The sequence below is a fragment of the Vanacampus margaritifer genome, chromosome 16 (genome assembly GCF_051991255.1).
Source record: "Vanacampus margaritifer isolate UIUO_Vmar chromosome 16, RoL_Vmar_1.0, whole genome shotgun sequence".
In the NCBI taxonomy this organism is placed as follows: Eukaryota; Metazoa; Chordata; class Actinopteri; order Syngnathiformes; family Syngnathidae; genus Vanacampus; species Vanacampus margaritifer.
Genome location: NC_135447.1, coordinates 4598583 through 4613405, shown reverse-complemented (window position 1 = coordinate 4613405; position 14823 = coordinate 4598583). Strand labels below are relative to the sequence as shown.

The following is a 14823-nucleotide window of genomic DNA, read 5'->3' as shown; positions in this document are numbered from 1 at the left end:
CGACTCACAACTGATGATCATTCAGAGTTGGAAAAAATATATTTCAAAGCTCAACTAAAAGTGTTTTCCCCTTCAGTGTGGTCTAGACGATCAACTAGCACTGGGGTAAGCGACCTTTCCGGTCAAAAGAGACATTTTAGGCCAAATAAATAACAAAAAATCTGTCTGGAGCCACAAAACATTTGAGCATTGGGATGGCCAAAGCAATGTGTTAGTGTACGACTCATGTCATGACTCATTTTCCATACTGTGTTTTACATTATTTTTTTCTTTTTTTTTCTTTTTGAAAGACTTTTCTGAATTTCTGTCCAATTTTGGACATTTTTGTGGTTATTTTCTGCCTCTCTTCCTTTTTTGAACATTTTATGGCTTTAAAAAAAAAGGGACTGTTTTGTCAATATAATATATTTTATGGTGGTTTGCTGCCTTTCTTTTGTATTTGCAGATTTTATGGTTACTTTTTGAACATTTTCTTTTTTGCATTTTTTTTAAATTAAATTCTCTGACATTTTTGGCAATTTCATGGACATTTTATGGTAATTAGACTTTTCTGACTTTCTGTCAAATCTTTGCCAATTTTCATGGACTATTGGAGTCATTTTCTGCCTCTCTTCCTTTTTTGGACATTTTATGGCTTTTTTTAAATAGTATCCAGGGGCGGAGCTATGTTTTGACCAGGAGTGTCTACCACCCTGGCCACCCCACATCCAAGGGAAAATTTGGATACCTGCAAATTTCTTGCCATTTTTACATGGATGCAGTATTCTTAGATCACTTCACAGTAAATTGACATTAACTCTATATTTTAAGAACACATTTACAGTATGATATGTGTTCGTGCGTGAGCATACGCGTGCGCTTATGTTCACCCTTCAGTCAAATGTTGTGTGACCCTGGCACACCCAACATGAGTTAAGTTCTAAAATGTGAACGTTTTAACATGCAGTTTTCGATATCTCTCTGCAGGACTACTGGCTGTTCGTGCTCTCCCGGGGGTTGGTGGGCATTGGAGAGTCCAGCTACTCGTCCATCTCCCCCACCATCATCGGAGACTTGTTCACTAATAACAAGCGCACCATGATGCTCTCTTTCTTCTACCTGGCCATCCCGTTGGGAAGGTAAGCGGCAGAAAGTTTGGTGAACATTTGTGTTTTACCTTCATGCAGCTGCAGCAACTTCGCCTACACAAGAATGCAGAGCTTTAAATATGTGGTGTAGGGGGTGTGGGAATTGGAAGCATTTTAAGCGCAAATCTGCAGCCCTTTCCCTTTATTCAATAAGAAAAAAGACCACAGGGAGAGAGTAAACAAAGCTGAGTGATAAAAGATGAATGGACCGGTGGATGGAGCGCAGGAAAACTCCTTTGAGGTTTAACATTATGAACGGTACAGTGCGTAGCAGCATGCAGACCTCATGCATGAAGAATCCGGCGGTGGTATGAAGATGCTAATAGAAAGAGAAACGTATGCTGTAACATTTCATTGAAATTACATAAATATAATATGTCAAAACAACACGAGTTGAATCATTACGTAATCCTCTAGGCTGCGGGAGCTTCATTATGTGGTTGTTCATGATGTTTTTGGACTGTAAATAGTCAGGGAAAAAGCAAAGTGACCTCTGAGCAGTGTGTTATGACTTGCCAAAATGCTTGGGTTCTACTAAACTGCCCAGCAACACTTATACTAATACTGACATTGTTGCAAGCGTTTCAAGGAAATGACCTCAAGAGTTAAACCCAAATCACAGGAAAGTCATTTATTTTTAAAGTTTGCTTTTGCTCATTTTTTCCCCTCCTTTGTGGAGTAGTTTTGCAAATCATTGATTTAATTTGAGGAGTAGCTTTCTAATTTTGTGGAGGTTTTAAAAAAAAAAAATTACTTACAATAATTTCTGGACTATAAGCCGCTACTTTTTTCACTTGCATTCGACCCTCCAGCTAATACAAAGGTGCAGCTTATCCATCAGATCACAAGGGGGTGCACTATATAGGAAGCGCAAGAGCGTCAGGCAGAGCAAAACAAACCAAGTGAGCCCAAATACAGTAAGAGAGACAGAACAAGAGCGAGACAATTTGCGCACTCATTATGGAAAAGAAAGTAGCAAGAGCCCGGTGCGGTAACATTAAAACATGTGCGGCTTATAGTCGGGTGCGGCTTATATGTGTGACAAACTTGAGTATCCCCCAAATTTAGCTAGCGCGTCTTATAGTCAGGTGCGCCTTATAGTCCAGAAATTACTGTAATTCCAGTCTTAAACACGCTAGCAGTGTCATTCTTATGTTCGTGTTGATATTAGCATAGCTTGTAGCTTATGTAAGGCATTACTATCAGGTTCAAACCGGACTGGCTTTGAGCAGAGAACTGGAGGCGCTCCTTCTTCTGCTCCAACAGAAAAAAAAAAGTTTGAGCATCACTAGACAATCTGGTGACCGATGAATGTGTTATCACTTTAGCTGCTAAATGCTATCTTGGCTGACAGTTCAACAGCTGTAAACAAACTAATCCACTCACCAGATGCTAACTTCCTCACTATCCATTCACCACACTTTTTGGCTCGGTGCTCACAGACCGCAATGATATTTTCCTACATTGTTTTTATTTCACCACGCTGTGTGTGATGTAGCAAGAGGAGCGACGCCACAATGTTGCCGCATGAGTCGTCAGCCATAGCTCTACTTGTACTAGTTAGCTTGTGCGACGTAAGTTGCTACTCAAGCCTCGACCTCTGACTACTTGCAGTAGATTTATGGTTTATTGTCAGTATTGTACATTCCAAACATACTCTGTCTGCACTCTGATAAGATTGCTCCTTTGTCCCTAGTGAATTTACAGCCCCCCCCCTCCATTAAACGCTGAGTTTTATTCATCACAATAACTTATCACAGCTACTTTTGCGAACCTGGTATGTTTTCCTTAAAAATAAGCTGCTACGACTCCCAACACACCCTGTGCCAATCAAAGACAAAGCCAAACACGCAACTGTTTTCACAAATGGACCAATTAGCCAATCAGCCTTGTTGCAACTGCTATATCCATCTACAATTCATCAACATCAAGTGCGCAGACAGTCAACTCTTTAATCAGGCTGCAAACAGGATGTGTTTAGCGACAAATTGGAAAGGATGGAAAACAAACACAGCAAGCAAAGTCAGGACGATGAGTCATACACTTTATATATAAATGACATCCATGTGTCAGTGGTGTGTAGCTAATCGGCAGTTGTGTTGTTTTCCGGCAGCGGATTGGGTTACATCCTGGGCACAGGCGCCAAGCTGGCTGGAGGAGACTGGCACTGGGCACTGAGGGTAAGGGCATCAACATTACATCTACATTATACACACAAACAAACCCACACCAGGACAGATTTAGAGCCCCTCCTGCAGGGCTGTGGTCGGGTCCGTCATGGATCCGGGTTCAGAGGGGTCAGAAACACAGGAGGGCACACAAGGATGGACATTGCAAGGAAGTGACAGTGCAAATACAACTAAAGGATAAACAAATCCTACGCACATTGACACAGCCTCCAGCATCCTTCAGAAAACTTTGCAAAAATGATTATTATTGCAAGCAACATTGGTTACATTCTGTAATTTAAAATGGCATGTATATAACCGTGTACTATTTTCCAAAAATGAGATCTGGGAATAAATGTATTAAGTTAGTATAATTCATTTTAATTGTAATTTCTGATACATTCCAAACATCAAAAATCATTTAATATTCAAAAAAAAACAACAACATTCCTTTATTTTACCCTTCCCACACGTTTAAACCCATTTGAACCTATTAAACGCACATTATTAAAAAACTCTCTTTAAAGTATTAGCGACTGTTTCCACTATCATATATGACATCACATAAATACTATACATATGGACCCCCAGTTGGAGGTTGCTGTAAGACCAACTCATAAAAAAATAAAATAATAATCGCTATGTATTTAAACATCAAAATGTTCACGCAAACCATATAATTTTGTCTAAAAAAGATCCAATATCGTAACACTTTGCGGAGATGTTACTGTTATAAAAACTGACTAGCTTAACGTGAACATTTAATTTTAAACAGGAATTAGCGTAGATGCTACTGTAATTAAAATCCACTAGTTTAGCGCTAAAATAATTTGAAACGCAATAGAAGGGCTAACGGGAATTAGCATAGAGGCTACTTTTCACTAGCTTAACACTACTATAATTCGAAACACAAGCGGCTAACGAAAATTAGCATACATAACAACTTCTACTTCAATACATCAAACAGACCATACGCCAATACTCAAATAAATAAATTCTCTTTGTGAACATTACTAGAAATGATTGAGATATGGATGAGCGCAAGTGTAAACATTTGTCTTTGTACTTGTCTTCTTTTCTTTTCTTTTTTACTGCAACTCAAGTGAATGTGTGACAAAACAAAACATGGGAGTTGTAAAGCATTCATAATGGAAGCAAACTAGGTGAAATGTCTAACAGGATTGCGCAGGTGTGGCTGACGTTCCAGGCCATCTTTTAAAAACCTCAAACAATGCTAAGGCCGTGACTCCTCTAATGAAGCAACTGACATTTAAAGGCAGAAAATAAACATTCCTTCAGCAGGTCACAGAGGATTTCTTTGGATTCCTGAACATGACAGGTACTTCGCTCGGTTCAGGGAAACAGGAAGTCAATTCCTACTGGTCTTGGTGGAACATTAAAAACATAACAATGAGCAGGGCAGTTTGTTCCACCGTGGCCACAGTGACATTCTAGCAGAACAATCCAAAAGCCAATTAGTCAGTGGCACGGCATGTGGGAGGAAAACAAATATGAAGGCATGAAACGTGTTTTCACCAGCGGTATCCTGCTGTCAGTGAAAATGACTCGACTGAGCTTCCGCTTGTTTTCGCCCACCGTGTTCCTGCGACCTTCCTTGTTTGGCCAAAAGGTTTTCGGCAAAAAGGGGAGCCAAAGAAATGAGGCGCGGACGGGGGGAGAGCAGTTGCTTGTGGGATTGTCAACCATCCATACATACAGGAAGTACCTAATGGGCCCTTTGGGATTTAAAGGGTTAAAAGTCATGGTTTTGCCATACTGAATGATAATAAAGGGAATTTTTGAAAACAAAGTAAATGTATTACAAAGTGTCCTCAAAATAGAGCAGCATACAAATATAACATTAATTAAATCCTTGCAATGAAGTTATTAATATTCATAGCATTGCAGACTTGACAAGTTATAAAGAAGAAAATGATTGATGTGTGTAATCCTCACACCTCCGAGACTGCAGCTATCAGCAAAATAAACCACATTACCCACATCCGACTCGGAGATACTCACATAATACTCACATATGAGCCTCAGTGCACTCACTTGGTGCGCCGCACTATTTGTGCCGATGACGCGGTTTCATAAGCTACTTATGTGATATAAAGAAAATTTGCTCTGGAAGATGACAGTTTTGTTTTTGGATCAGTCGAGCCGCATAAAACACACACATGCTTCCTTATAATAGATCAGGGGTCAGCAACCTTTATTGTTAAAAGAGTCATTTTAGGCCAAATAAATGACCAAAAATCTGTCTGGAGCCACAAAACATTTGAACATTGTGATGAATGAAATAGTGTGTTAGTCTTAGTCTAATGTACTGAGGGCCCAAGAACTAACTTTCTACTAAATTTCATTTTCCATTTTTTTGGATCTTTTTTTTTTTTTATGTAATTTTTCATACATTTTTAGACTTGTCTGCCTTTATGTCAAATTTCTGACATTTTGGGCAATTTTATGGGCTTGTGGTAATTTTCTGTCTCTCTTCTTCCTTTTTTGGACATTTTATGGCTATTTTTTGACATTTTTTTTGCTATCAATCTTTTTGAATGAGTTTTTGGCCAATTCCAAATACAATTTATGATAATTTTCTCCCTTTCTTCTTTTGTTTTGAGACATTTTGTGGTTACTTTTTGAACGTTTTCTTTTCAGCCCTTTTATTATTATTATTATTATTATTATTATTATTATTATTATTATTATTATTATTATTATTATTATTATTATTCAATTCTCTGACATTTTGGGCAATTTTGTGGACATTTTATCATACATTTTTGCTTTTTATGGTTACTTTTTTGTCATTTTTTGGTCAGTTTAAAAAAAATGTCATCTACCATTCATCTCTTAAAATTTTGTACTTGAATATTTAACTACACATTTTTTAAAATCTAAATCATTAATTCATTTGAAGAATAGTTTCTCTAAAAAATAAAAATGTTTAAAAAATAAAATTCTACAAAAAAAAATGTTTTTTTAGATCCACAGGGATACACCAGAGCCACAGGTTGCAGACCCCTGCAATAGATGAATATAAGTGCAGACCACGCTATACTATAAAGTACATGGATGTAATTAAAATTTTATTGTATTCTACCCTATACACAAGTACAGCAGCCAACTGTTAATAAAATAGTAAGGCAAATACAAAAAAACATATATTATGCATGCACTTAGAGTAATTTTGTTGTAAGTGTGAAAATATTGTGGATATGTTTATATAGCGTCCCACACACACACACGGAGAAAGCAGCATGTGTGTAAAAAGTTAGTATGTCAAGCGTATCAGCAAACACAGCGGCCATCCATTCATCCTTTAAACACACCATTCCTTGTCCTGCAACCGAAGTGTACTCATCCAAACACGGTCCTGCCTTCAGTGTGATTCCAGTGTCGTGCAAAGCCTTAAACAACTGTCTCAATAGGTGTCTCCAGTTTTGGGGATGACTGCAGCCGCGCTGATCCTGCTCTTTGTACCTGAACCAAAGAGAGGAAGTGCCGACCAAATGGGAGGACGCATCAAGACCCGCACGTCATGGTTATGCGACATGAAGGCGCTCGCTAAAAAGTAAGACGTCCGAGTGAGAATTACATCCACAGTCGCATCCGAATCATGCAACCCGCCCGCCCGGACAGGCGGATTTTTGGGATGTGTGTGGGTTTTAGATGAAAATATACATTTTAATGTGGCTAACCGACAGAAGCCAATAGAGTCATGGAAATGTCAACAGCAGACACAGTGAGTCTTTGTCAATCACTTGCCGCCACTCAGTAACACTGCTCGACTGTGAGCGAAGGCAGCCTTCAGTGTGTGTGACAGTGTGCACTTTTGTCATTGGGTGACCTTTGGTGGCCACTTTTCTTAAAATAGCTTTCCAATGATATAAAGTTCACTTCGCGATAGGGGTTTATTGCGAAGTATATTCGAGGTGAGCCACCATATTCTTCATCTGAGCAACAGTGTGAGTGTTGGCCAACACAATCTTCTACATTCAGTGACTCTGAAAGCTGGTTTTAATTGCCTGTTTTTTTTTTTTGTCGCCAACATAAAACTGTCAAGCCAAGCTGCATTTCATTTTATTAGCACTTAGCATAGGAGCTGCTTTAAGGGTTTGTTTGCATGACAACAATCTAGTACAAACACAAACAAAAAAAAAGTTTGAAACAGAATTATTATTTTTTTTCCATTTAAAAGATGTGAGTCGAATCCAGCCAAATTGAATCGTTCCAATTAAATATATCACGATAAGTATCAAATAGCCTTTTTACTGGAGAGAACTATCTTAGAAGGAAATGGCACGTTTACTGTACCTGTAAGTTTGATCAAATGTATGTAAAATGAAGGAAAAAAAGTCAATGCATCATACTTTCTTGGATTGAGCCGCACAATATTAAATCGAACTGAATCGACTCATACTTGTTTCAAATCGAACCATCCTTGAATTGTTTTGCACCCCACGTACTGAAAACCACATTGAAAGGCCCGTGATGAAAATTTGTTTGACAACCATACCATAAGCCAGGGGTCTGCAACTTGCGGCTCTGGAGCCACATGTGGCTCTTTAGTCCCTCTCCTGTGGCTCCCTGTGGATCTCTAAAAAAAAAAAAATTGTAGAAATTATTATTTTTTAGATATGTATTTGTATTTTTTGTGAAAATATTTTTCAAATGAATTAGATAAAAATTAATAATTAGTATATATATGAGTACAAATTTCTTTACTTAAAAAAAAAAAAAAACCTAATAATGTCCTAAAAGGGACAATAAAATATCCAAGAAGAAAGAGGGAACACAGAAAATTACCATCAAATGTCCATGAAAGAAAATAATACAATCAAAATATAATAATAAACCTAAAATGACCAAAAACAAAAGAAAGGGAGAAAATTACCATAAAATATTCTTGGAATTACCAAAAAATTCAGAAAATGTATTAATTTAAAAAAAGGTAAAATAACAGAAAAGAAAACATTTAAAAAGCCATAAATGTCCACAAAATTGCCAAAAATGTCAACTGCTAGCAAAAAAGGCAGGGGGAACCCCCGACAAAAAATAGCCATTAAATAGCCAAAAAGTACCATAATATGTCTATAAAATTGCCAAAAATGGTAGAAATTTGGCAGGAAGACAGAAATGTTTTTTAATTTATGAAAAACGAAGTATGAAAAATTACACACAAAAAATTCAAAAACAAAGTATGAAAGGTAGAAGAAAATGAATGTCTTGTCAATGTCAAAAGTATTGGACGCTGCAGAATTTTGTGTTACGGTGCAGCTCTAATTAGCTCTTGGGTCCTCAGTACATTAAACTAACAGTAACACACTGATTTTTTTGTTATTTATTTGGCCTAAAATGGCTCTTTTGACAGGAAAGGTTGCAAACCCCTTGCCCTGAGCTAATATTGTGTGGGTTTTTTTTGTGTCTATGTCCAGTCGGAGCTACGTGTTCTCGTCCCTGGCGTCCGCCGCCGTGTCCTTTGCGACGGGTGCATTTGGGATGTGGATTCCCATCTACCTTGTCAGGGCTCAGGTGGTACAGAAGACTGCAACTGTGACTGCAGAGCTGTGCGACAGTAAAGCGATCTGCAACAGCTCAGAGAGGTGAAAAACAAATGATTAAACATTCAATTCAAACTTTGTTACGGAAGCGTATTGCATTCACTTGAAAAAAAAAAAAAAGTCCTGTTTTTCTGTCTAATTTTTTTGGGGGAGCGTTGTTTTTTTGAATATTTTTTTCCCCTGTTTTCTTAAATATATTTTTTGTTTTTTTAAATATATTTTTTGTTTTTTTAAAAAAAAAATTCCTCTGTTTTTCTGAATAATTTTTTTCTGTTTTTTTTAAAAAAAAAAATCCTCTCTTTTTCTGAATAATTTTTTTTCTGTTTAAAAAAAAAAAATCCTCAGTTTTTCTGAATAATTTTTTTCTGTTTTTTTAAATAATTTTTTTCCTCTGTTTTTCTGAATATTTTTTTCTCCTGTTTTTCTGAATAATTTTTTTTCAGCCTGTTTTTCTGAATATTTTTTGGACAATTTTTTTTTTCAGTAAAACTGAAAAAAATATTCAGAAAAACAGAAAGAAAAAAAATTACTCAAAAAAACAAAGCAACCCAAAATAATAGTCAGAAAAACAAGAAAGGAAAAAAAAACTCAAAAAAACAAAGCAACCCAAAAAAAATTGTCAGAAAAACAGGAGTTTTTTTTTTTCCCAAGTGAATGCAATACGCTTCCATACTTTGTAACCACAATCCTACATGTGCAGCAACAATATTTTTTCCCCCTTTGCCTCCAGTCTTATCTTTGGGGCAATCACGTGCATCACGGGCCTGCTGGGCGTGCTCATCGGGGCCGCCACCACGCGCCTATGTCGGAAGAAGACGGAGCGGGCCGACCCCCTCGTGTGCGCCGTCAGCATGCTGGGCTCGGCCATCTTCATCTGCCTTATTTTTGTCGTGGCAAAGAAGAACATCATAGGAGCTTATGTAAGAGTCACATGTGACACATGAAAATGTTTGCTTGTATTTCAACCCTTTATCAATCGGCAGAAAATAGACCTAGTTTGAAAGTGTTATAGTTTTAACCACTGTAGTAACTTATCAGGATGGGGCCCATGCTAATAGACCATAACTGACCAAAAATGACGTGCCTAAAAGTCAACGATTGACAAAATTTGTGTGTCTTGTTGCTGTGTAAAGTCGGAAGGGTGCAGCTTAACACTTATGGCCATGAAACAATGAACGCTGGCAGGCTAGACTCACTTACTTCTCAGTCTTATCAGGCCCAAAGGAACAGGAAATTACTTTCAACAGTTTTGGCCGCTAAGAATGCTGGAAAGTGGGAATAGATGGATGATATTTTGCACAAAAGCACATGCGACACAAGTCTTCCATACCCTGATTCCTTAATATATGACCTTGGCTTACCTCAGCAACTCCTCTGTTTCCTGGCGTGACAACAGAACAAGAGGGGAAAAAAACATTCTGCTCCACATAACCATCAGTATAACTCACACAAAGGAGTGGAAATACAAATTGGCAACCATGTTAAAGGCTGATGACAGTTCACAAAATTTGACGAACAATATACAGGACTTGAAGAATGGATTTATAGATCTTGATTTGCCAAGGCTAGGGGTCAGCAACCTTTCCTGTCCAAAAAAGCCATATTAGGCCAAATAAACAACACAAAATTTGTCTGGAGCAGCAAAACATTTAAAGGTTGTTACAAAGTCTAATCTACTGAGGGCCCAAGAGCTAATTAAAATACTTTGACATTTATTTTCTTCTACCTTTTTTACTCCTTATTTTTCCAGACTTCATTTTTCATACATTTTTTTATTTTATTTTATATTTTTCTAACTTTCTGTCCAATTTCTGCCATTTTTGGCACTTTTATGGCCATGTTATGGTCATTTTCTGCCTCTCTTCTTTCTTTTTTGAAAATGTAATGGCTATTTCTGGACATTATTTTCTGCTTTCTTGTTTGGAAATTGTGTTGACCTTTTATTTTAATTTTTGGGATTTCTTTTTTTTGGGTTTGGAGATTTTTTTGAATGTTTTCTTTTCTGCCTTTTATAAAAAAAAAAACATTATTATTAATACATTTTCTGACTTTTTGGGCAATTCCAAAAATATTTTATGATTTTTTTTTTTCTTTTTGAACATTTTCTTTTCTGCCTTTATTATTCAATTCTCTAATTCTCTTTTTGGCAATTTCATGGACACTTTTTGGACATTTTGTGGTCACTTATTCTTATTGGACATTTTTAGGTAATTTTTTTTAACTTTTAAATATTTTTCTGGCCACCAAAAAATTTGGACTCGGACATTTTTGGGACTATTTAATTATTCATTAGAATATATATATATATATATATATATATATATATATATATATATATATATATATATATACACACAATGGAAAATGTGAGAGAACATCACAAGCACAGCATGAAGTTTGAACTGATGGAAGTGTTCGTGGAAGGCTGAGTTATGGAAAATTACCCTTAAATTTGGAAAATGAAGATGCATGACTCCTTCTTATGATTGTCTCCAACAGTCATTCAGAATGGACAATATGTTCAGATTTTCAGTTTTATCAATGTTTGCTTCAGGTTTTCAAAAATATCCCCAATAATCTGAAAATGTGCAAAAAAAATATATATATATCAATGATCTCAATATATCAAAACTCCAAAACAGGTGACTCAACTCCTTTCAGCATCCAAAACGTTCTCAGACCTCTCACTTGTTAAAAAGTCATTTCAACTCACAGTGCAGCCCCTCGTGTAAGAGATCAGCTCAGGTTTCACGGCGCACTTGCTGACAGATGTGTCATATTATGGAGTGTGACACGGTTGTAGCGGTCAGCTTTGCTTTGTCGAGGCAGATTGACCCCTCGCAGCTGTTGTATCGTCAACACATAACTAATGGGATGAAAGGCCTTTTCTTCCTCACTCTTGAGAGGCGACGTGTCGGTCATAGCGTCTGGGCTTGCAGCGTTCGCAGCAGCCGCGTCTCCAGAGGCCTGGCGCGCGGGCAGTTGGGGTATTTCCTCGGGCAGAAAACAGCACACGTCAACAGGCACGGTTTAAACGTGCCACACAAAAGCGGCCCATATAGATCTGTTGCAAACAAATCCCGACGGGTTTGTATTTAAGAAAAGAGCCAAATAGAAATCGCAGCTGCTACCGCACCTTTCATGTACTGTACGTACGAACCACAACAAGCTATTCAAAGTTTACAGCTCCACCCAAAAGAACATAAAGTAGGGCTAGCATCTTGAAACCGGAGCCAAACTATGGATATATATAAAGGCAAGGCATATAATCTTTATCATCCATGCAGTTTTTCGGCTTGTCTCATCGGAATCAAACTGAAGACCTGCGCGTTTGCGTACAATTGAGCCAATTCCTAATCACATGTTTTTCAACCGCAGCAAGCCAAGCAGTTGTATTCGGCAGCGCATGCCCACACACAGAAGTCTTCTTGCGGCTTGGTGTCTCGTAACCACACAGTGGAAACTGGTCGCTCTTAATCGCTGTTGCTATATAATGCAAAATGTTGTCCTCTTTATTTAGGTCTGCATCTTCATAGGAGAGACGCTGCTCTTCCTGAACTGGGCCATAACGGCCGACATTTTAATGGTGAGTACTCAAAACCCATACTTATCCTTTGACGTCTCCGGGAATTCTGTTATTTTACCAATTTAATTACAAATACTTATGTTGTATTTTTGAGTTGTGAAGGCTGATGAGATGTCCGCACGAACACGGGTTCTTTTCAAATGTGTTTTTCAACGCACTTGGCCTTTTATCCTCATTCAAACTCGCCTGAGTGAAAATTATCCCAAAATGTTTATAGCCACTTAGCTGGGTGATGACAAATGGTTGTTTCTTTTGGCTTCTCCCTTTTCGATGGTTGTTTTTGAGAGTTTTCTCTTTTCAATGAGGTTACAGTGTGTGTGTTTACTTTTTTTTTTCTTTTTTTTTTTAAAGAGGAGCAAAATCCATTCTGCTACACCCTAGTTGCTCAGATTTAAAATAAAACAGGAAATAATGGGATAAGGAGGCGTGAATTTTTGAAAAAATTTGAAATGTGTAAATCTGAAGTATTATTTGTCAGTCGTTTCAAGGCAAAAAATGGTGGGGAGTCAAAATCACAATAGCATATATATTAACTCTTTGACTGCCAAAAACGTTAAATAACGTTTAGTAAAATCCTATGGAGGAGTGCCAAAGACGTTAAAAGACGTTTTTTTTTTTTTCAAAACAGGTGAAACTAACCATTTTCTATTGTTGATTACTCAAAAACGGAATAAGGTAGAAACAAACTTTTTTTTCTGATGGAAGATGAGAGTCCAATCTTTTTTTGGCAGTATGTGCGTTTCCATAGTCCAAACACATAATTTTCTATGGACCTTGAAAGATCAGTCAAAATGCTTAAAATCGGCTGGCACCCACGGCATCCCTTTTCTGAAAACGTCTGGCAGTCAAAGAGTTAAAGTCCAAAAATTTGATTGAAAAAACCATGGGGCAAAACCATAAACAAATTAAACAACAAAAACACAGATTATTGACTAACTTGTTTAATGTTTTTTTTTTTTTTTAAGTGAGTCAAGATAGCAAAATGATTTAAACTCACATGTGTGGGTGTGTCAGTTAATCAGTTTATTCTCGACTGATGGTGTTGCAATAGAAACCTGACAAATCATCACCTGACAAAATTCTTCCGTTTGCTCATTGTCACCTCTCTGTGCAGTTTGTCGTTATTCCCACGCGGAGAGCGACGGCGGTGGCGTTCCAGAGCTTCACCTCTCACCTACTGGGTGATGCAGGAAGTCCATACCTAATAGGCCTGGTAAGACTCTCCCAAAAGTGAAATGAAACGAGCTTTACCGCAGGTTGTGAATGTGAGCTGCAATGTTGCAAAATGAGGCACAGCTCTGAGACATCATTGTTCCATTGGAGTTCCAAAGGAATTTCATAGGTCGAGTATAAGCAGAGTTCAGGGAGTGATTCTAACCGTCGCACCCAGCTAAGGCTCGCACGCACGTGCAACACCACTAAGGTGCGCAGGAAGAACGGTGAGCTGTTCACATGACAAAACACAAAAACATGAGTCACCACGAACGCCGCAGTGACATCAAGGATATCAAAGGCCATTATGTTTATCAGAGGAAACACTTCCTGACAGATGTACATCGCATATTGTGTAATTGTATGGAATGCTCACTTGGGGCTTTGGTGAGGAAGTCTTTGATTCCTGAATCGGACCGATTCTTAGCCACAGCTGTCTAGGCATTCTGGAGATCTCCGTTCTTCTTTCTTTTTTTCCCTTTTTTTTTTAATGCTGCGCAAATGAACAAAGTGAACACTGCTGACAAGCTCTTCAAAAAAAAAATTTGCTTGAATGCTAGAAATTGGATCAAAGCAAAAATGATCACTTGATTGGTACTGAAGAAAACCCCCAGTCGCATCTTTTGTACAACCAATCATTCACATTTTGAACATCAGAACTTTGGAATCTGCTTGTGATAAATTTACTTGTCATTTTTTGGTTTATTTTTTTCTCAGCTATCCTTAAATGTATTTCACCTCACATATTTTTAGCATCAGCTAATAACCCTTTATTGGGCATTCAATATGTCAAATAAATAAATAATAATAAATAAAAAAAATTTAAAAGTTCATTTCATGTAATATAATTTTTTTGGTGCAATTTTTATATATCGTACAATATTATATTGTATAATATTAAAGCATAATGTCACAATTTTTCAATATATTTCACCAATATACTTTTCCATTTAGTATTAGCCATATTTTTCTTTACTAGAAATTATAGCATGAGGATTGTGGTTCAAGCTGATTTTTTTTTCTTTTTTTTTTTTTTGCATAGCAAAAGCTCAGAATTTTTGAGTGGTTTAAATTCTTCTATCCTAAATTCAGTATGAAATGTCAGTTAACCCACAACCCTAATGCGGACGAATGCCAGAGAAAATATTAATAAATAATAAAGT

The 14823-nt window shown here is 37.2% G+C and overlaps 1 protein-coding gene across 2 annotated transcripts in view; it reads left to right on the top strand.

The window, feature by feature from the left end:
* Positions 1 to 14823, top strand: part of spns2 (SPNS lysolipid transporter 2, sphingosine-1-phosphate) — a 64959-nt gene that overhangs the window by 37319 nt on the left and 12817 nt on the right. For both annotated transcript variants that reach the window (XM_077546968.1, XM_077546969.1), the window contains 7 exons: positions 967 to 1118; positions 3241 to 3307; positions 6730 to 6872; positions 8737 to 8904; positions 9593 to 9782; positions 12383 to 12448; positions 13563 to 13661. In XM_077546968.1, the coding sequence (XP_077403094.1) occupies positions 967 to 1118; positions 3241 to 3307; positions 6730 to 6872; positions 8737 to 8904; positions 9593 to 9782; positions 12383 to 12448; positions 13563 to 13661 (885 nt within the window). The remainder of the gene's footprint in view (positions 1 to 966; positions 1119 to 3240; positions 3308 to 6729; positions 6873 to 8736; positions 8905 to 9592; positions 9783 to 12382; positions 12449 to 13562; positions 13662 to 14823) is intronic.